The sequence below is a fragment of the Peromyscus californicus genome, unplaced genomic scaffold, assembly GCF_007827085.1.
Source record: "Peromyscus californicus insignis strain IS unplaced genomic scaffold, ASM782708v3 Scaffold_3__1_contigs__length_106647218, whole genome shotgun sequence".
NCBI lineage: Eukaryota > Metazoa > Chordata > Mammalia > Rodentia > Cricetidae > Peromyscus > Peromyscus californicus.
The window spans coordinates 11156285-11179755 of record NW_026294551.1 but is presented as its reverse complement, the minus strand read 5'-3'; the positions used below and the strand labels follow the sequence as shown (position 1 = coordinate 11179755).

Below are 23471 nucleotides of genomic sequence, written 5' to 3'. Positions count from 1 at the left end.
AGTCTCCCTATTCTCCTGTTTTAGAATGGGTTCTCAGCACAAAAAGACTAGAAACTCAAAAAACAGGCAAGAGATGAGATGTGTAATCGTGAACCAAAACACACTGAACTCCACAGAGAAGGGAGTGACAATGACTTCACTTCATAAGGCCATGTGGCTGGAGCTGTCCAGCATGGAGGGAAGTGGGGGAAGAAACTTCCTGCCAGGGAAAGTGTTAAAAAACAAATAAGCAAACACACAAACAAAACAGTACCTCTGTGACCAAAAAAAAAAAAAAAGTTTTTATAGAAGCAACAAGTTCTGTGATGCAAATACAGCACCTCAGGAGACTGGAGATGCTAATAGAGACGACAGTTCTTGAGAAGATACTGCAAGTACACTTTCTTTTTTTTTAGCTTCACAACTGAATTTATTTCTTTTTCTTTTTTCATTTCTTTTTTTTTATTTTAATTTATTTTGCAATACAATTCAGTTCTACATATCAGCCACGGATTCCCTTGTTCTCCCCCCTCCCGCCCCCCTCACCTTCCCCCCAACCTCCCCCCCCATTCCCATCTCCTCCAGGGCAAAGCCTTCCCCACAGACTGAGGATTGTGTAGCTCGGCCTGGGAGGAGGGGCAAGTACACTTTCTTAAAGGGAATTTTAAGGTGTAGCTGCATGGCGAAGAAGGGATATTGCACAGCTTTAGAACTGTAGAATGGTTCAAGGCCTGTCTCCCCATCATCCTATCTTCAGCCCCTTAGTGTTATGATTAAAAGTTTGTGATACCTTACCAAGACACAAAATATTTTAAGTATTCACCTAAACTTGGCAAAATGTTCTTAAAGTTCTTCCTATCATTATGGGAATGTAGTGGTATTGCCCATTTAGACTTGTGTATGCATGCATCTATTTGTCAGTCATCTACCTACCAATCAAATCTATATACCAATTGTCTGTCTGTCTGTCTATCTTTTTCTCTCTCTTTCTTTCTCTTTCTTTCCTTCTTTCTCCCTTTCTTTCTTTCTCCCTTCCTTCCTTCCTTCCTTCCTTCCTTCCTTCCTTCCTTTCTTTCTTTCTTTCTACCTATCTGCCATCTATTTGTCTACCAATATCATCTCTACCTACTAATCTAATTTATGAGCTATTTATATATCTATCATCTATCTGTCAAGATAATCTATCATGCCCAGGCTGTTCATGTAGATCTCTTCCATTTCTCTGTCATTGGGCGATCCCCGTGTCTTTCTTGGGGTCCTGTTACATGAGTGGGGGTAATGAAGGGCGAGGGGTGAGGGAAAGAGAGCTTGGGGGAATGGGAGATCCCAGTTGGATCAAGAACAGAGAGGGAGAACAAGGAATAGGAGACCATGGTAAATGAAGACCACACGAGAATAGGAAGAAGCAAAGTGCTAGAGAGGCCCACAGAAATCCACAAAGATACCCCCACAACAGACTGCTGGCAATGGTTGAGAGACAGCCTGAACTGACCTACTCTGGTGATGGGATGGCCAAACACCTTAATTGTTGTGCTAGAAACCCCATCCAATGACTGAGGGAACTGTATGCAGAGATCTATGTCTAGGCCCTGGGTGGAGCTCTGGGAGTCCAATTGGCGAGAATGAGGAGGGTTTATATGAGCGAGAATTGTTGAGACCAAGGTTGGATAAAGCACAGGGACAAATAGCCAAACGAATGGAAACACATGAACTATGAAACAATGGCTGAGGGATCCCCAACTGGATCAGGCCCTCTGAATGGGTGAGACAGTTGATTGGCTTGATCTGTTTGGGAGGCACCCAGGCAGTGGGAACGGGTCCTGTGCTCATTGCATGAGTTGGCTGTTTGAAACCTGGGGCCTATGCAGAGTCGCTTGGCTCGGCCTGGGAGGAGGGGACTGGACCTACCTGGACTGAGTCTACCAGGTTGATCTCAGTCCTCGGGGGAGGCTTTGCCCTGGAGGAGATGGGAATGGGGGGTGGGCTGGGGGGAAGGTGAGGGGGGTGGGAGGAGGGAGAACAAGGGAATCTGTGGCTGATATGTAGAACTGAATTGTATTGCAAAATAAAAAAAAAAATTTAAAAAGATAATCTATCATTTACCTCTCTAAATACCAAGCCAGTATCTCTATCAGATATTTGTCTGTCTACAATCTCTCTTGTGTCTCATGGCAGTTTTTCCCACCATAATAGAATTAAGGAAGTGACAGACTTTCTCTCTATATTTCCATATGCTGATGGAAGGCAAAAAAGACATATCTGCTTTGCTTCCACTGGTTCTGATATCACTCCAGGTTGTCCTTGCTGATCCAAACCCTGGTGAAAGTAGTCTGAATATTCTACCCATTTCCACTCATTCCCCATGCAGTGAGCAGCTACCTCTACTGTGGGTTTCTGCAGTGGTGCTCTGACAAACCAATAAACTAAGTTCTCCCAGAATTTGAGCCAAAGCAAATCTATCTTTCTTTTAAGTTGAATGTCTTGTGTATTTTGTTACAGTAGAAGAAAATTTACCAATGCAGTACGAGGACCATCTTTCTTATTTTTAGACCCTCTTTTGGCAAGTTTATAGTAGGCAATAATCAACATTTGTTCCTAGCATGCTGAAGTTCTCAATATTCTTCCCCACATCCTTGACTCATTGAATGTAGCACGATTTACTCCACCATCTTCAATAGTGAGATTTCAATGATATATTCTGTATTTGAAATACTTTGAACTCCTATAAAAGGAGAGAGGTTAGTTGACAAATCTTTCCAATCACCTTCTTTCTCTACAATTATATGAACTCCTCTGATAGACTAGTTTCTCTGTTGAGTTACCTTCATCATTTCTTTGTTTGTTCATTCATTTAGTTTGTATTTCTGTACAATTTTATCCACACCTCTTCCTCTACTTTGGTCTTTTTCTATATTCTAAGATGTACTGGAACAAGAGGCAAACATATTTCTGTTTATTTAGCACACAATAACCACTTCCTGTAGAATGAAACAACAATAAAAGTTATAAAAAAGTAAGCATTAGGATAGGCATTGAAGAACACACCTGAAATCCTTGAACTGGAGAGGCTAAGGAAGGAGACTCCAAAGTTAGAGGGTACTCTGGGATACATCTTTGGATCCTGAATATAAAGCTAAACACTTAAACATGATCCCTATAAAACAAGGAGCATAGCTTTTCGTTACTTTGTTTACATAAGATATTTGAAAACTAAGTTGAATATATGCTGTGGAATAACGCTTTTGTGCACTAGTTTAATAAAATGCTGATTGGCCAGTAACCAGGCAGGAAGTATAGGTGGGATAAGTAGACAAAGAGAATTCTGGGAAGAGGAAGGCTGAGTCAGGAGATGCCAGCCTGCCATCCAGGGAGCAGGATGTAATGGCACATATGTAAAGCCATGGAATACATAGCGACATATAGATTAACAGAAATGGGCTGAGTTTAAGTGTAAGAGCTAGTCAGTAGTTAGCCGGAGCTAATGGCCAAGCAGTTTTAATTAATATAAGTCTCTGTGTATTTACTTGGGTCTGAGCGGCTGTGGACCAAGCAAGACACAGAAAAACTTCAGCTACAATTATAATGAAAATGGAACACACTGCTAAATGTCTTTTTGGACTGAGTATGGTCAGCAGTGGTGCTAATTCTCACTATCTCCTCAGCGCACCTGCAAACACTTGCCTTCTTGATAAATTGGGGAAAGAAATTGCTGTTATCTGGAATTTAAGCAACTAATGAATAATTAAATGCATTTCAATTGAGCATTTGTTTTTTTAACCTCCTGGAACTTTTACCACAGAAGTACCTACACCATGTGACAATTCCATAGCCCTAAGGCAAGGTCACCTTTATTAATAATTCCAACACAATATACAGTTTTGAAACCTAAGCCTTTCACACATTTTGCTAAAACAAATACAGAAGGCTGAATTGTTCAGCTATTGGATACACCTATTTAACATATTTATATGTTTGTTTAATAAACATATATCATGTACTGGTTAGTATAAGAGAATGTTCTAGCACTAACATTATTTTTTAGATGAGTCATCCATAACTCTCTCTCCAGAAGGTGCCGTTTAGAAAGAGAGAATGAGGAAGGAGAATGAGTTTTAAGTATCTCAAGATGCAATAAACTACCAAGTAGTCATGTCACACGCAGAACGCAAGATTGAAAAGATTGTATTAAGTATATGCAAGTGTATAATTAAGAGATGCACAGATTTGGGGATTAAGAAGTCCTAAATCTCTTTTCTACAGAGAAAACCTTGGCAAGTGACTGTTTTGCTGTTTTTAATATGAGACGAGAAGTCTGGTGACAGATTCTTGCATAGCCTCTACATTTTATTAATTTCTCTCTCTAAGACAAAGTTAGACCAGAATTTTCCCAAAGTGATCAAATAAACTTCAATGAGAATGATGAGAGAAACATGCAGTTGAAAGTAGAGTTTTAGAGTCAGTGTAAAGGACTACATAACAGTGATCAAGTCAACAAGTGTTTTAGTGCACATGCATGCTAGCAATTTTTCCTCTTCCTCCTACTATCTCTATAAAGAAAGAAGGTTAAATATGGCCTAACAAAGATAAGGACATCCACACTTACACATTTATCTGTGGGATAATTGAAAGGCCTGACAGAGATTTATTTCTGAATGTCATAAAAACATGGTTCTCCTATATAGAAGGTCTTTATTCTTTTTTCAAATTAAAACTTTCTACTTCTTACCATGACTGATTTCATTTAATGGGTGATACAAAGGGTGTAGCACACTGTAAAACACATGCTTACCATGCTTGAGGCCCTGGGTTCAATCCCCACCACCACATAACAAATTAAAAATAATAGTAATAAATAATTAAAACAAAAATTACAAGATGAAAAGTTTGGCCTTGGAGGAAAAACCTCATGAAAAATTAAGGAAAGAAAAGAATCAATAATCTACATCAGATATTGTCTTTTACACCATCCCCACGTGGTATGTATGTCTGTCTCTGTCTCTGTCTCTCTCTGTCAGTGTTTCTCTCCATCTCACTCTGTCTCTCTTTGTCTCTCTCTCCGTGTCTCTTTCTCTCTGTCTCCCTCCCTCTCCCTCTCCCTCTCCCTCATATGTTCTTTCTTCTTCTCCTCCTTCTACATCTCCCTCTCTTACTCCACCTACTTCTGTTTCTTCTAAATGTTGTGGTAAAAATTAAGCATTATCACAAGGACCCAAACTGACATTGATTGCAGCATCCCCTGCTGTCTATATTTTGTTAACTGACACAACAAAACAGTGATTAGTAGATAAACAGATGCTAATCCCCAGAGCAAATCATTCTGAATGTTCATTAACTCTGGGAATCCTAAAAGTTCCTGACTTGAGATAAAAATATCAAGGAGCACATAGAAGAAATTTGACAACTGCTAACAGTTCCTTCTTTCTCTTCCCTTTTGCAGAAACCAAGTCTGAGAACAGGCTTTAGACTCTGAAGTTTAGTCAACAATCTATCTTCATGTATGTGTAGGAGATGCAATGCCAAAATTTTGTTGAGGCAAGTTATGTGTTATTCAATTATTTGTCTATGGATTACCCAGGGTCCGGGGATTTCGCTTCACCTGGCATGGGATATCTGAGGTAAAAAAAAAATCTGTATACACTATGCTTTTATGTCTTTTAACTTTATTCCTCTAAGATAAAATTCTATCAATACAGCTACAGTTCCATCAGGCTTTCAGTGAAGAAATAAGTCTAGATACACCAAGCTCTTTGTCCGTCTACTTTATTTCTTTGGGATGAAATCCTGTCTACATAGCTTCACTTCCATCTGGTTCCCTCTCATAGTCCTGCTAATGACTAAGCTCTTATGCTTCCCACCTCATCTTTATCCTCTGTTTCTTCTCCCTCCCTCCTACTTGCTCTCTACTCCTGCCTCAAGAGTTCTGTCTTACCATCTATATTACCTCTGTGTTCTTCTCTTCTCCCTGGTCATGCCATTCTCTCAATTCTACAGAAAATGCCTGTCTCTCTTTCCCCTGGCCACTTGGTTCTCTGCCTGTCAGGAATGTTGCTCTACTTTCCAGCTTGATATGTAAAAACCTCTTTTGTTCTTAATCAATTACTCTGGAGAGCCACTAGGCCTCAAGGCAAGAGAATGGTCTGAGTTTCATTAGCATGAGAAACAAAGCTATGTGTAGCGAGCACATACCCCAGTTACGGGGGAGGAATAATCACTCTTGATTCAGACTTGGTATAACACTCATTTATTCACACAGTAAGATTACAAGCAATATTCATCCTGTCTTCCAAATGGAAGCAGGAGTACCTCTCCGGGTATACAGGTCCGGACTCGCCACGTCTGTTCCTCTGGATCTTGGGTCAGCCTTCCTCAGGTCAGCCACGTCTGCACTGGGGACAGGATCTCACGTCTCTGGCAGAGGAGAGTCGTCTCACGCGAGGGCCTGACGAGCTCTGTTGGTCGGGTCTGAGGCTTCATCTTTTATATTCTTTCCTGGCTAGGTTTCTAGTCTTATCCCTACTTCCACACATAGCTTATAGCTTATCACTACTCCATTTGTGGTTTACTTACATCATTCTATTGCTTATCATTCCTGACCAGGGTTGTTCACCCTAGGCCTTACATGTGTTCCTTACATTCCATCCCCTGATGCCTGAAATGTCTTCAACATAAAAGGCATCACATGAGGTCGCAGCCTGGAGATTTACAATATGTTATCCTAATTTGTTAATCCTAGCATTCTTATCCTTCTCATTCTGGGTGGTTTATTTTTATGTTTTTTCTCTATATATGCATTATATAACTTCAACCAAGTGCTATAAGCTGCAAATTCTTTTAACACATCTATAACAAAATCTCTACACAATATTCTAGTACATATGCTTTGTAAATACATTGGTTCTCCTGTTTCCCACTGTGGGTCATTCAGGAAATCTTTATCAATGCTTATTATTGCTTCATCAGGATTATGTTTTAGCCATGTTCTATATGTTTCATATATTCTGTGATTACCGCGGCCCACATATGCTGCAGCTAAAGCTGCGCTTATATGTAGGGCTGCATCCATGTTATTTCTGTGTATTTTGTACATTCCATTCACTTTATATACACTAGATTGTATGGTTCCATAATATCTCATGTATCCATCTCCAATTAATCTCATATCATGTATACCTCCTTCTATTGTCAAGTGGAACGTTAAGTGCATCAAGAGCATTGGGAGGTTGTCTACCTCACCTGGTTCTGATAGGTAGAACATTGCATATTTATGGGTGCAGTATTTGCATCCCTGTATCGTTCCTGCCATAGATAATATACCTATTCTATAGAAAATATCAGACAATGGTTCCATATATTTTTGGTATGTGGTATATAGTAAATTACTCATTCCATTTTTACTAAGTAAATCGAAGCGTCTGCCTGACGGATTCCAAAGTGGGTTTCCTGATACTTGATTCCTGTAAGACATCTTAAGCATGGAGTTATTATCAAGCATTTGATTTTTTTAGACAAACATAAAGCAATACTTATCCCTAAAATTACTAAAAACCAAAAGGTTGCTAACTTTATCCAGTGCCACCATGTGTAAATTGGTGTACATATTAGATCTAATCTGACTAGTCTGCTAAATAATCCCAAAAGCTGCATTTCTGCATCTGTTTTGCCCAGTCTTTATGTATGTATGTATTTGTTCTTAACAGATTCACTAGATTGTGCGTTTGTGCTTGTGATGTATGTATGGCTGCATCTTGTTCTTTAATTTTGTTATGTATGGATTCCAGTTGTTTCTGATTGAAATCTGCAATGTGCTGTAACTCCATTGCTTGTTTTACAAATGTTTGGTGATGTTCTAATTCTGTTGGGCCATTAAATAAGTGTGAGCCATCAAAATAATGTTTTTCTTCTAGTGTTAATGTGGTCACTCTTTGTTTGGTTATGTTTTTACCATCATAATTAGTGAAATTCATTTGTAGGATGCTACAGTTGTGTACCATATAGCATCCTGATTCTGTAATATTGAATGTTGTGATATCATCATTCATTGTGGTTTCATTAAGATTTATGCAGCTAACTAAAGTAGGTAAATATTTAGCACATATCAAGAAAGTGTAATCTCCCGTATCTTCTAGTGACTGTGTGATAGTAGTTACTGCCAATTGACTAGTTTCAAGTGTGCTTTCTGGTAAATGTGGATAAACGTATGTATTTGCTCCTAATGATATGGAGTCTTCTAATGGTATGTACACTGGTGTGTCATTCATATTGGTCCATAAGTAATGGTCTATGGGTACTAAGTATTGGTGGTTCCATTCTGATACTCCTGTTCTTTCAGTATATAGCTGTGGTATCGCCTTGGAATGATATGCTGAAAATGAATTTTGTAAGAAGATCTGTACTAAATGTATATTGCATAATCCATCTGTGCATGAGCTTTCATATTCAGGGTTTAGTATACTTTGATATTCTCTTGTTCTTCTCCCTAACCCTGTGCTAAATAAACTATTTAATTCATTATTCATATTACTGACTTGAGTTCGATACATTTGACACATCATCATGTTATGGTTAGTATTAATAAGTTTTGCTTGATAGGAGAATTGTTCCTTATAAAGGTCTTGTGACATTTTTATCTCGCCTTGCATAGTTTGTATTAGTGTATGCATGCCATCTATAGAATTTGATATAGCTGCTAAAGCTTCTGCTGTTTTCTTATTTACTTCTTGTATGTGGTATATTTCTGCCTTTATTGGTTCTATCATTGCTGCTGATACTCCTCCACCCATTATTCCACCTAAAATTGCTCCTGCCATAAAGGCTGCTACTGCCATTGCTTGTAGTGGTTTTCTTCCTACTCTTGTTGGTGATGAGTAGTCTAAATCAAATCTAAAATTCACATCACTACAATATTCTATAGGTGGTTTCAGTGCTGTCAAATCTATTGTAATTTCAATTTTTCTAATCCTAGGGTATAAAACTAATTTAGCTGGACTTTTTAGGTCTGGTATAATAGCTGGTGCCTTGACTACTGTTGGGGTTCCTTCTGGTGGTATTAGGTATCCTTTTGGAAAATGAGCTGTATATAATCCAATATTTTCTTTATTTGGTCTGGTCATATTTCCTCTAAATATAATTAATGGTGTGTTGGAATGTTCGCTGAGAAAATCCTTATTTCTTGATATCGGGAGATAATATATTTTATCCCAATATTGTGTATGTGATTTCATTGATCCTCTAGGTTTGTGTGCTACCCATTCAGCCTTATTCCATTCTTTATATTGTGGATTTGGCATTAACATGTAGAAATAATATGGGAGATTATGGTGCTGTAATTCAATTACTCTATCCATTTCATAATCCAAAGTTTGCCAAAAACTCCCTGATCTAGTTATCCCATTTTTATAATGTACCATTAGGTCATCTGGATCCATAACCTTATTGATTCTCATAGCCTTTGTCATTTGTACATATGGTGGGATATATTCTACCTCCCTTATACCTGTGAAATTGTATGCCTTTTGTTCAATTGCCCTATTAAATATGAAAATATTTTTTGCTGCTACTTCATCTGTAGTAACATTGGCACTGACTTCCCAGGGTATGGGCATGTCCAGTAAGTCTTTAGATTCGTGAAACCAGCAAATTGATATCTTACTGCCACCTAGCATGTTATGTATTTTATGTTTTGGTTCATGTATCATGACTATGGTTAATATTGGTGTGCTGTCAAATTTTACTAGTGACATATGTTTGTTTATTATGGTAATTTTACCATATATATTCAAATTTATTATTGTGGTTGCTTTATTTGTGGTACAGTTAGTCCGTACCGCTGTATTATTTGTTTCGGTAAAGCATGATAATTTGTTTCTCAAGCTTGTGGTACCTTGTGTTACTGATTTTGCTAAGGTTAGGTTAAAAAATCCCAAATTACTTGCTTGCGTAAAATATGTTGGATATGACTGTTGGTCGTCATTAAATCTCATTATTGCCTGGACCTGTTTAGTAGCTGTTATATTTGCAGTACTGTCCACAAAAATTCCTAGCCATGGTATTTTCTGGCCTATTATATCTGTGATTGCTATTAAATCTTGTACTGACCTTGATGTTCTTCCAGTAAATAAAGGTCCTACATGTAGGTCCACTATAGTCTTTGTATTGTTGTTTTGTCTAATGTTTGTATTTGCTTCGGACATATTTATACATGCATATGCAAAAGAGTGTTTTTCCCTGTGTAATGTGGAATTTACTGTAAGTATGCAAATGTGTGTTATGGTGTCTGTGTTGCAATCATATTTAGGTTTCATTGTGTGTCTCATTGAAGCCCAAGGTTGTTGTATAATATCTGTAAGTATGATTGGGAATCTCCAATGTTCTACTCCTAATTGCAATATTTTTGTCCAGTCATCCCATTTCCATTCCTTTCCTTTTACTGATGGGTTATCTGTGCTATATAATACAGAGAAGTTACCATAGAATGGTAAATTGGGATAGTCTGCTACGCATAACCAGTTAGTATTATTTTGTCCTGGTACATCTAGCTTATGTTTTTGAATGTATCTCCATAAGTTATTGGGACATCTATTTCCCCAGGGTTTGGGTAATGGTATTATTCCAGATACTACTGGCCATGGTTTTACCATTTCACCATCATTGCATACTGTCCAATTCATAGGGTTGCATGGGTTTATAGGTGTTGTAGTTACTTTAGGTGTTGTACTAGCAGGGTAATCACCATCATAATAGTCATCATTGTAATTATACACTTGTTCTTCCCACCTTTCTGATGTCTTATTATATAGCATACCTATCTCCTCCATTTGTTGTGCTATTACTGGTGCGAAATATTGTCTCACAAAGGAGCTATTCATGCCTAGTTCGCAGTCAAATTCTGGTTCTGTCTCTATTCCCATTGTATTGGTCCTATAGTGTGAGTTTACCCTTAATGTGTTTGTTCTGATATGTGAATTCTTTGTCCAATACATGTTGTATATGGCTGCGTGATTGGTAATGTTGGTCCATAATTCATTGTAATGGCATTTTAACGGGTTCTGCTCATGTATGTTGGTGTTAACATCATCCCCTGATTCTAACATATATTCTTTGTTTGGATGGTATATGCTAAGTGCCATTCTATATTGATCGCAACCCTTATACCAGGCATATGTTAAACATGCTGCATATTTTTGCCAAAAACTGTGTGTTTTTCCTATGTAATGTGTAAATCTTCTCTCTGCTGACCAATATAGCGGTAATTTGCCTTCTAGATCATAAATTGTTGGTGTAGCAACGGTATTCTGTTTCCTAGTGCCCACTTGTATAACATGTGGTGTGGTGGTGGGTCTGTTTGTTGTGGGTGTACTGTCCAATAGGGCTGGCATTGGTATGCTGTTATTGCCATCACATCTGCTAACCTGAGACAGAAAAATGAGCACACAAAGGCTCCAATAGCATATAGCTTGCTTGCCTTCAATGTGCACATCACCTTTGCTATTCTTATTGCCTCCTGTGCAGATAGTGTATCCAGCATACCGTGAAGTTGGCTGTTCTGGATGCTGCAGAAGCGTATCCAGGATTGATATTGTTGACTATGTTGTATGAGTAGCTTCTTTGGTAAATGATGTTACAGAAGGGAAAAACAAATTCTAAGATTGGCAGTACTATGTATACTGCAATAGCTATTAGCCAAATCGTCAGGAGGGTTGCCCTTATGTATATCACCTCCCTGACACACATTTATGCTATATCCTCCAGCCTGACTAATTTCAAGTCCTTTTTACCTTGAGTTATCCACACGTTGTTTCCTGTTCCTGGTGCTATTATTTCTGCTGGGGATAATTTGTTATTCTTCCGGTTCCTGTAAAGGCAATTAGGATTCCTTATTACTTCTCTATCTATAACTGTAGGATAATCTATTGTGTGTTGTTTTTGTATAGCTTCTTCTATTGGTGACTTCCTATTTATTCTGGGTCTGGTATTCAATTCATAAGTTGCTATTTTTATTGCTAATGACAGTGGTATTCCCTTATGCATCTCTAGCTGTTTTTTAATCATTCCGTTCCATCTTTCTATTGCTCCAGCTGCTGTCGGTGTATAGGCTCTATGGAAGTCCCATTGAATGTTTAAGTTTCTAGCCATTCTTTGTGTTTTGGCTCCTGTGAAATGAGTTCCTTGGTCTGATTGTATTATATCAGGTATTCCATATGCTGCACACCATCCCCAGACTGTAAGTATTGTTGTGTTTTGGTCTGGGTGTGTGCTTTCTCGGGCCATCCCGAGACCTGTTGTTATGTCTACTAGGGTGCAGCAATATTTTCCCTTGAAGCTGTTTAATGGTCCTATGAAGTCTATTTGTAGGATTCTATTAAAATCCATTCGGTGTCCTATTATCCCTTGGTAATTGTGTGTTAATCTTGTAATAGCCTTTGGGCAATTGTTGCAACTATTGATTGCTTTCCTTATTGTCTGCCATGTTATCTTAAGATTTCTTTTATCGAACCAACTTTTTAGTGCATGTGTACCTATATGTCCTAACTGCTCATGGATTTTCAGTATCTCTTCTGTACTTATAGGTATGTCCTTAGTTGATGGTCTTACCTGTATCCATTCTCTCTGTATTTTACCTTTTCCTGTTTCTGGATTAATGTTTGCCTTCCATGTACCTTTTAACTTTATACTTAACGCTGAAGCTAGTTTGTCTACTACTTCATTGTTTTTACTTATCTCATCCTGTTTCTTGGTATGTGCATCTACATGGTATACTATGATTTTGATTAGTCTGCTTGCTGCATCCAATTCCTGCCATGCTGCCTTTGACCATATGTCTTTACCATTAATTTTCCATCCATTATTTCTCCATTTACCTGACCATACTGCTATGCCATTTGCCACACACCATGAATCGGTGTATAAATAAATTTGTTTATAATTGTCCTTTATAGTTTGTCTTATCGCCAATAGTGCGGCTATAACTTCTGCATGTTGGGCTGATTTATCAGTGCCCTGGTCTGTAATGACCATTCCATCCCCAGGTCTATAAGCGGCTGCTCTCCATCTCACTTTGTTGTTCACCGTGGTTGCTGATCCATCGGTGAACCAGGCATTAACCAGAGAGGGATCGTACTCTCTAGTCCCCCAATGGCCCATTGGTACCTGTTTCTGGGGAGGGGTTGAGGTTGGGAAAATGTATCCCTCTGGAGTCATGGGCCTGTCGGACTGAAGTATCGACTCCGATACCGCTGGTACCGACCCCTTTGCTGACAGAGGTGTTGATCGAAGGAACTCCTGAAGGTACCATTTCCATTGAAGTACCTTTCCTTCCATGGGTAGTCCAGCCCACGCCTCTCCTGGTGCCTTTACCCAGTCCAAAATGGGTATATGTGATCGGAGAGTCACATGGTTCTCTTTGAGCAGTGAGTGGATTGTCCTGAATGCCTCGTAGGCTGTCCATATGGTTCTTTCGAACAGCGAATATTTGTTCTCTGACCATGGGAATTTCTTGCAGTAGAAGCCTATTGGCGTTTCCCTGTCTTTATTTTTTGAAAATATATTCCAATTACCATAACCCTGCATATACAAGATGTCCACAAATACGTGGTCACCGGGCTGTATATAATATAGGTGGCTATACTGGTTTATATATTCCAGTACCAATTTAACGGCATTTTCGCAGTTTTGGTCCCATTCAAAATCCTGTGCTTTCTTTGTTATTTTATATAAAGGCTGTAATATGATCTGTAAGTATGGAATATGTTGCCTCCAATATGCAAATAGGCCAATTAGATGTTGTACCTCAGTTTTATTCTGGGGTCGCTTAATTTGTTTTAATTTATCTATTATTGTTTCGGGTATTGTTGGTCCTTCTGTAGTCCAATGTACCCCTAAGAATTTTACTTCTGTTCCTGCTTTATTTACTTTTTCTAGGTTTATAGTCCATCCTTCATTTCTTAAATGTTGAATTAGTTTCTCTAATGTACTTTGTACTTTGTCAATGGCTTGTCCTACTATCATTATATCATCTACATAGGTGTATATGTTACAGTCTGATTCTGGCTCGAAGCTCTTTAATGTAGTTGTTAAGGTGTTGTGTGCAATAATAGGACTGTTCAAATACCCTTGAGGGAGTCTCAAGAATTGATATTGCTGTCCTTGCCATGTAAATGTAGTAAGTTCCCTAGATGTTGGGTGTAATGGGATTCCAAAGAACATATCACTTAAGTCTATAGTTGCCATTGCCTTTGGAGCTGAATTTTTAATTCTAAGAAAGATGTCTTCCACATCAGGAAGTTGTCCTGGAAGTTTAGGTGTTTTTTCATTTATTCTCCTGAAGTCAACTGTAAATCTCCATTTGCCATTAGGTTTCAGCACCGGCCATACTGGGCTGTTATAATTGAATGATTGAGATTTCTCTATAATGCCTTCTTTTAGCAAAGTTTGTATAGTCTCTGTTATTTCCTTAATACCTCCTTTGATAGGGTATTGTGCCGTGAAGGTCGGGGGTGTGTGTGGTAATTTAATAGGTTGTATTTTTACTTCTGCTAGATTACATCTGACCTTAGCTATTCTCTTATTATTTAGAAAGTCTGGGAATAATTTTCTTATTTCTTTAATGCCTAGGATATTACAGGGTGCATTGAAGCTAGCTGCTTCAATCTCATATTCCTTATTATATAATTTGAGTCTTAATTTTATTACTGGTACTTCTGTTTCTGCTGCTACTCCCTGTATTATAATCCTTTTATCAGTTTTAAAATGTTCTGTAAATTCCGTTATTATACTAATTTCAGAACCTGTATCTATTAGCCATTTTACTATTCTCGGCCCTTTTTTAGTTATTATAGGTATAGCTACGAATGGTCTACCAGCCGGGTTGATCAAGTCCGTCTTGGTATGTAGCGTCTGGGGGGTCCTGCTCTTGGGGGCCTGTGATTGTTCTGATTGAAAAATTTTGGTCTGAAATTTGGTTTGAAATTTCGATTGCCTAAAAAAGGTTTTGGTTGGCATGTCTGTCTCCATGGGTTGCTCTGTGTCTCTCTCCATGGGATATTTTTCCTTCCTGTCAACCTTCTAATTGGGTTCCATGGTTTATTTGCATTCTGTCTTATGGGCATTTGATTAGCTTTCCCAAATGGTCTTATGTTCGAAAACCGCAGTGTAAATTTCTTCTTGTCCTGTTTCTTATTAACATTGAATGATACTACCTTGTCTATGTCCATTTCCCTGTAAGATTTAAAGAATTCCATGGCATCTGAGATGGTTTGACATGCCTGCAGGGGTCCAGCTAGGCTCATTTTAAGGTGTGCTGGAGCTCCTTTAATAATGATCTTTTTAAATTGTGGTGTAAAAGGTGCGGCTTGAGGTGTGGGTACCTGGTTGTATATGAAATACAATATGCCTAATTTTCTACATTGTTTTATGGCTTGTGCATATGTTGTCCACTGTGCTGCTGATTCAAATTGAGTGAGGTCTAATGTTGGAAATGCAAATCTCCAAGCTGCAGTAATCCAATCTAATAGTGGATGTGTATCGCCTTTTGATGTCTCAATTACATGCTCTAGAGCTTCTGATACTGAGGGGTTCTCTACTATGTTTCTGATCTTTCTCATTTCTAGATCAGTTAACATGACTGTGTCAGCTCCCTTTTCCCACAGTCGGCACATATATTCTGCGTCTTTCTGTCCATTTTGGGCATAATCTTTCCGTAATTCTGAGATCTCCTGAGGAGTATATGGCCTGATTTCCTCAAACTTCGTTCCCATTTCAAATTTGGGACGATTACTACCTCCTCCAGTGCTGAAGGGGTTCAGAGCTGATATAGTACTTCTAATAGGAGTTCTCTTACTTTGGGTAGAGACAGGAAATGATGGTACGGTGTTACATCCATTCCATCCAGGAGTAGCGCTATGCTCCTGTTCCTTCCTCACTATGTTTAAGGCTAGCCTTTTGCCCATTAATCTGTCCTTATCAATATCCTGCACCGTTTTCATAAGCAGTGCGGTAGTTTGTGCCTTGCTACATCCCTCTAATTCTTATTCTACCACATCCGGATTTGTTAATGTGTTAGTTACATTTACTGATTTCATGCCGGCCTTATTTTTAACCTTGGAGGCTACTTTTCCCCACTGTTCTTCAACCTCATCTTGGTATTCTCTACCTGTCACTGGGGAGATGTTAGTCTTCTTAAATTTCTTAATTAATCTATTCATTGTAAGTGGTATACCAAGCCGTACAAAAATTTAATTAATTTTTTCCTACGGTACCACTCCCAGTCACTAATTCGTTTAGACTGATTCAAAGAATCAGTTACCAATTTTTCAAATTTCAAATCCGCAATCCTTTCTATCCTTTTGGCCAGCCAGCGTCTCATTTAGCTCTTTCCCAGCACCTTCCGCTCTTCCCCAGGGGTCTGGGTTGGCATCAAGGTGTCCGGTATTCTTTCGGTACTCCGCACCCTTAGGGAGGGTGGTGTTTCCCGTCTGCTTCTGATACTCTCTCTCCTACCAGTTCTTCCTCCTTGGACCTTCAGATTTTCTTTAGGTCCTCAGAGTTGACTTCGAGGAGTTGATTTCTCAGAGCGGCTTTGAGGTCACTTGCTAGTTTATTTGGTTTCCTGTAATTTGTTACTCCACCAGAGTAATAGCCAATTCTTTTGTATTACTTATTTTACATTCCTCAGTGCTCAGTGGTCAAGGAGGCTTTAAGCCCAAAATCCTGCCGACTACGCCAACTGTAGCGAGCACATACCCCAGTTACGGGGGAGGAATAATCACTCTTGATTCAGACTTGATATAACACTCATTTATTCACACAGTAAGATTACAAGCAATATTCATCCTGTCTTCCAAATGGAAGCAGGAGTACCTCTCCGGGTATACAGGTCCGGACTCGCCACGTCTGTTCCTCTGGATCTTGGGTCAGCCTTCCTCAGGTCAGCCACGTCTGCACTGGGGACAGGATCTCACGTCTCTGGCAGAGGAGAGTCGTCTCACGCGAGGGCCTGACGAGCTCTGTTGGTCGGGTCTGAGGCTTCATCTTTTATATTCTTTCCTGGCTAGGTTTCTAGTCTTATCCCTACTTCCACACATAGCTTATAGCTTATCACTACTCCATTTGTGGTTTACTTACATCATTCTATTGCTTATCATTCCTGACCAGGGTTGTTCACCCTAGGCCTTACATGTGTTCCTTACACTATGCATCTCTGCCAGCTTGTCTTTAAGTACATGATCTTATCCAAGTACTAGAAGCTCAGTAGGTCTGAGGAGCTGAACTGTTTGCCAATTGGTCTGGGAATATTTGGGCATGCAAGAATTTCATAGCAGAAGACAGCTGAAATATTAAGAGCTGGATAACACCAAATATTCGTAATAAATGGCTTGCCTTTTGACAGACCTTTGGCCCGTCAAAGTATAGCTTTAATACACAACTGAATCTCTATAATATATTCTTGTGGCCCGCCACATTTGTCTATGTATTTGATGGTGGGGATTGAATCCAGGTTATCAAGGTCACCAAATGTATTCTACATGGAGCCATATATCCACACTGGATTTTTAAAACTGTCATGGTATTTTCTAACTTTCACATACTTACATTTCACTTTAAATAACTTCTATGACATGATAAGTACTTTTCCAACATAAAGAGGTGAGATTCAAAAACAAAAGTACTAAAAACACAAGATTTCAAGAGCTGTAGAAGTAATGTAGTGGTTAAAAGCACAAACTACATAAAGATGACTTCAAAATGATGTCTTCTATTTTAATTCATAGAATGAAAATCTTTATCATTAACAAGTATTAGGAAAATTGATATTTAGGTTTCGTAGTTAAAGTAGAGATCAAATAAAAGATGAATGAGCCCATATTTAAATGTGCAACCTCATTAAAAGACATTTCATATGTCAATGCATTAAGAAGTTTCAAGCTAGCAAGTTGGTTTCTGTAGCAATAGCATTAAAAAAAATCTGCATTGTGTGTTACCAAAGAAGTAACTATCAATCACTTTTAAATATTTAAAACACTGAGCAGTGTAAAATTCCACTTGCAGACCAACGATTGTTATCAACATTCAATAAATAATATGCATACAACATCATGAACTTGAGAATCTCCATTCTTCCTCCTCCTCTGACATTTTTTTCTCTTTCTTTTGCCTAAGTTTTTCAAGTGGAAAACGTCATGACTAATGTATATGGAGAAAACAGAGAACTCAGCCCATGATTTCTACCACTTACTCCATCTGTTTCCATGAATCTTACCTGAGTATTTATGATCCTAAAACAAAGCAGACAATGGCTGAATTTCTGTGGGTTTTTTTTTTTTTTTTTTGCCCTTTGCACTATAAGTGGGCTTATTAAAAAAAAAAAAAATCTCGCCGGGCGGTGGTGGCGCACGCCTTTAATCCCAGCACTCGGGAGGCAGAGCCAGGCGGATCTCTGTGAGTTCGAGGCCAGTCTGGGCTACCAAGTGAGTTCCAGGAGAGGTGCAAAGCTACACAGAGAAACCCTGTCTCGAAAAACCAAAAAAAAAAAAAAAAAAAAAAAAAAATCTCACCAGGTGATGGTGGTGCATTCCTTTGATCCAGTACTCAGGAAGCAGAAGCAAGCAGAACTCTGTGAGTTCGATGACAGCCTGGTCTACAGAGGGAGATCCAGGACAGCCAGGGCTACACAGTGAAATGCTGTTTCAAAAGAAAGAAAAAAATCTCAAGCTTTACATGACTCACCCATGGCAGTCTTTGTTCTCTGAATTGTTGACTGACTGAATGATAATTTAGCTGAGCTTCCCTATCGCCCTTATGGATACTTTATCCTGTTTAATTTATTGTCAATGTACCACAACCTAGTCACCTGAAAAGAAGAAGCCCCAGTTGAATTTTAACTTGAGCAGAGCAGTATATGTCCATGTCTCAGAGACATTAACTTGATTGAAAGATCACATGGGAAGGCCCAGCTTGTCATGCATGGCACTGTTCCTAGACAGGTAGACCTATTTCTGTATAAAAAACTAGTTGACCAGGAGCCAGTCAGTGAGCCAGTAAACAGCACTCATCCATGGTTTCTGCTTCAGTTCCTGCTTGGTTTCCTACAAGGACTTCTTTCAGTGATAGACTGTGACCTGGGAATTTAAGCCAGTTATATCCTTTCCTCCTCTACATTGCCTTTTGTTATACTATTTTATAACAGCAACAGAAAGCAAATTACAACAGAAATTCGTAACAGGCAAAGAGAGGTGTTGCTATGATCTTGACCTGAGGATATTGTTTATTGAGAAGATGGACATGTTCAGAACATTGAGATGGAAGAGATATTGAATAATCAGAGATTAATAAGCTATTTTGTGAGATCTTGGAAGATAAGAATGCTAGGAGAATTGCAGTTGAAAACTACCCTACTTCTCTCTGTGTTCTCATCTTTTCTGCACATTTAGAATTTTTTTAACCATGTCTTTATCATTTACCAGGTACTATTTTGTTATCTCTGCCTGCCTTGTATATTCTGCCATTGTCTCTTGGTAGCATTTTTTCAAAGCATTCAAATTAGATAGATTTTTCTTTTTACTCCAACTTGCAGGGAATATCCCAGTCTCAAAAGCTTTATGTTCACTATACCTAGAAAACTCAGTCTTTCTTACCTTTCAGAATCCAGCTAGAAAGTCTTTCCATCAAGATGATGCCGACATTCTGTATCTTCACTAAACAATGGCCTTGCTTGTTTGGTATTCATCTTTACAGCTCATGTCCATGTGGTATGTAAACAATCCATGCTGCATACAGTATCACATGGCACTATTGACTTACCTTCTCATCTTTTTATAGGACTTACAACTATTTAAACCTTTATCTATTTTGGGGGTGGATTACTTGTTTACTTATAGTTATCAGTTTACCATACCCCTCTCATTGGAATACTAGCTCCAGTAGAGTGGGATTTTAATTTTGTTCACCACTGAATCCTAGGGATCCACATCAAATTGATCAGGATTCATTTTTTTCTCCCCTTCTCCTGCCCCCCCTTACCCAATCCCACCCCTCATCCACTCCTTAGAGTGGGCAAGGCCTCCCTTGAGGAATCAACAAAGTTTGGCATACTAAGTTGAGGCAGGACCAAGACCTGGCAGTGAGATGAGGTTTTATTTTTATCAACATCTCATTTCTTCAACAAGTTAAAATTGCTGTGTGTGCATTATCTTTATTAATTCATTTGACAGTACTTGGAATTGACTAGTTTCATTGGCTTAAGTTTTTCAGGTGACAGATTAGAAGCATTTAGAAATATCTAGTCTTGCCAATGTCACATGCCTTATAAATAGTAGTGTGTTGTTACAAGCTGGAGTGAAATGTTTCCAAGATGACACTAAAAGTAAAATTATCCACACTAGTTAACATACAACAATTAATTAATCCATGGTTTTATACTAATAAAAAATAAACTCACAGGGAGCGAAAAATACATTAAAAATAACAAGAAACAAAATGTCTTGGTTACTTTTCAATTGCTGTGATAGAATACTATGACCAGCTGGGCGTTGGTGGCACATGCCTTTAATCCCAGCACTCAGGAGGCAGAGCCAGGTGGATCTCTGTGAGTTGGAGGCCAGCCTGGGCTACAGAGTGAGTTCCAGGAAAGGTGCAAAGCTACACAGAGAAACCCTGTTTCAAAAAACCAAAACAAACAAACAAAAATACTACAACCAAGACAACTTATAAAAGAAAGTATTTAATTTGGGTTTACAGTTTCAGAGGATGTGAGTCTGTTATTATCATGGCAGGTAGTATGGCAGAAAGCAGACAGGCATTGTGCTGGAGCAGTGGCTGTGAGCTCACATATTGAGACACAACCGTGAGGCAAAGAGAGACCTTTGGAATGGAGTGAGTCTTTAAACCTCAAAGCCTATGACCAGTGACACACCCTTTCTAAAAAGGTCACACCTCCTAATCTTTCCCTGGCAGTCTACCGACTGGTAATCAAATGTTCAAATATATGAGCCTATAAGGTCCATTCTCACTCAAACAGACATACCTGTATCTTCCTACTTCCTCTGAAAATATTCTTTCATCCTTGATGTCAAAATGTCTATCTTAGAAATTGTAGCAGTAAAGTGAGATACATAGTTAGGATATAGATGATTTGATCCAATACTTCATCCCAATTACAAATTAACCTGCTAGCTGTAATTTCATGTATACAACCTGAAGATGGAGAATTCCTGGGTCAGAGACTGTGATGGCTATTCTTAACTATCAACTTGACTACATCTAGAATGAACTAAACCCTAAATGTCTGGGTAAACCCATGAGGTATTTTTTTTTTTCATAGTTAAATTCTTGAAGTGGGAAGACCCACTTCTAATCTGGATCTTTGATGTAGGAAGATACAACTTTAATCCAGATAATTTGAGGTGGTAAGATGGGTCACATCTTCTCCTGGTAGTCTATATGATGGAGACTCACTCTCTTTGCCTGCTTGCTCTCACTCACACTGGCAATTCCATTCTTTCACTGGCATTAGAACCTATTTGTTTGGGATCCTGGCACATACTGAAGAGCAGCTGAGACATCCATCCTTGTGGTCTGAACAACTACTGGATTCTAGGACCTTCTGTTGGTAGACAGCCATTGTTGGACTAACTGGACTAAAGCCTGTAAGTCCTTATTATAAATCTCATATGAATATGTATATACATATATATATCTATATATATTCATTCTATAAGTTCTATTCCTCTATAGAACCCTAATAAAGAAGCAAAACTTTATTATTTTTATAGACAAGAAAACCACCATGTACCAAACTAACTCCATCAGTTACCCCTTGCCTCCAGCTTTCATGACGACACAGTGGAGGAAAGAAGGAAGTGTTTAGAAAGAGAGACTAAACAGGTAGTGGGTTTTCATTGCAGCTGGAGACCGTACGGCATGAACAATTTGCACTTTTTAAGAAATAAATAAGTATATTTGCGTTTTGTCTGGTGGTGTGAGATGTAGGATTAGAACCACACCCTTCAAGGTTGCTTCAACGAATCAGTCCTATGAGTGGCCACACCCATCTATATACACAGGAGCATGAGAGAGCAGGGAAAAACGTTTCTTCAAAAGTTACCAGCTCGCCAGGCGGCTGTGGCACATGCCTTTAATCCCAGCACTCGGGAGGCAGAGCCAGACAGATCTCTGTGAGTTTGAGGCCAGCCTAGTCTACAGAGGGAGATCCAGGACAGGCACCAAAACTACACAGAGAAACCCTGTCTCAAAAAACAAAAATAAAAACAAACAAACAAACGAAAGTTACCAACTCACTGCCCAAATAAAACAGTTCTGTAGTGGGGAAAAGCCTTATTATATGCACCCTAGTGCTTTAGCAACTCCCTTAAGTAATTATACTACACTGTTTTTTTTTTTGTCTTTTATAGACAGTATAGATTTTCATTATGAATCTAAGTTTTTAGTTATTTTGGTGAACAAATGTGTGTGCACGTATTTAAGAAAATATATGAATTTGTCTGCATAAACACAAGGTGTACACAATTTCTCAATGATTGATGATTCAAGTCACAATATTTTAATTTCTCAATGATGCAGAATGAATTAATTTAGCACAAACATCACCTGGAGTTTTGGCTATTTTAAATCTTTTCCTAGAAAGCAATGTGGTCTACCATTCTGTCTTTTGGTGAACAGCAGAAGTGAATCTCAGCCAATCACCAGCTATTCAATCCAGATTTTAGAGAATCTACATTCTACAATAATGTTTTATTAAGCTATAATGGGTGGTGGTTAGACTTATAAAATGAAATTTTAAGTTTTGGCATGATCAACTTGAAATGGGGAGCATCTATACTCCATTTTGAAGTTATTAAAAGAATCATAATACAAAAATCTTCATATGAAACTATCATTCAGATCATTGCTCATGTCAATATAACCATTTGGGTTATCTAACTGGGTGAAGTTATTTGCTTTACAATGAAATAATGTTGCTATGTCTTTTTCATACTATTCATTAAGGAGATATAGGTAGAAGTTTTATTCACATTTTTTTATTTAAATTTTTTTGTTTTACATACCAACCACAGTTCCCCCTCACTCCCCTTTCCCCAATCTCCCCCACCTCCCTCCACCTCCTCCCTACCCTACTCCTCATCCACTCCTCATAGGAGCTAAGGCCTCCCTTGGGTAGTCAACAGGCTGGCATATCAAGTTGGGGCAGGACCAAGACCCTTCCCCCTGTATCAAGGCTGAGAAAGGCATCCCACCACAGGTAATGGGCTCTAAGAAGCCAGTTCATGTATCCGGGATAAGTCCTGGTCCCACTGCCTGGAGCCCTACAAACAGATCAAGCCATACAATGTGGGTGACAGTTGTGTGGTAGAATGTGCAGGTCTGGAGAGATGGCTCAGCAATTAAGAGTAGTTGCCAAGAACCTGGGTTTGGTTCCCAGAACCCATGAGAGCCCCTAACTCCAGTTCCAGGGGGTGTAATTCCCTCTTCTGACCTCCCAG

General features: G+C 38.8%; 1 protein-coding gene across 1 annotated transcript; it reads right to left on the bottom strand.

Moving 5' to 3' along the window:
* Positions 1–6197: 6197 nt before the first annotated feature.
* Positions 6198–17269, bottom strand: LOC128122671 (uncharacterized). Its single transcript, XM_052758308.1, has 2 exons — positions 16834–17269; positions 6198–11830 (listed from the first exon to the last, which is right to left on the bottom strand). Exon 2 carries the CDS (start codon positions 11352–11354, stop codon positions 7593–7595), a length of 3762 nt encoding a protein of 1253 aa, XP_052614268.1. The 5' UTR covers positions 11355–11830; positions 16834–17269; the 3' UTR covers positions 6198–7592.
* Positions 17270–23471: the final 6202 nt, after the last annotated feature.

Bases quoted from the DNA above. Each gene is read 5' to 3' on its own strand.
- LOC128122671 (XM_052758308.1), bottom strand. From the start codon at position 11,354: ATGCCAGCCCTATTGGACAGTACACCCACAACAAACAGACCCACCACC.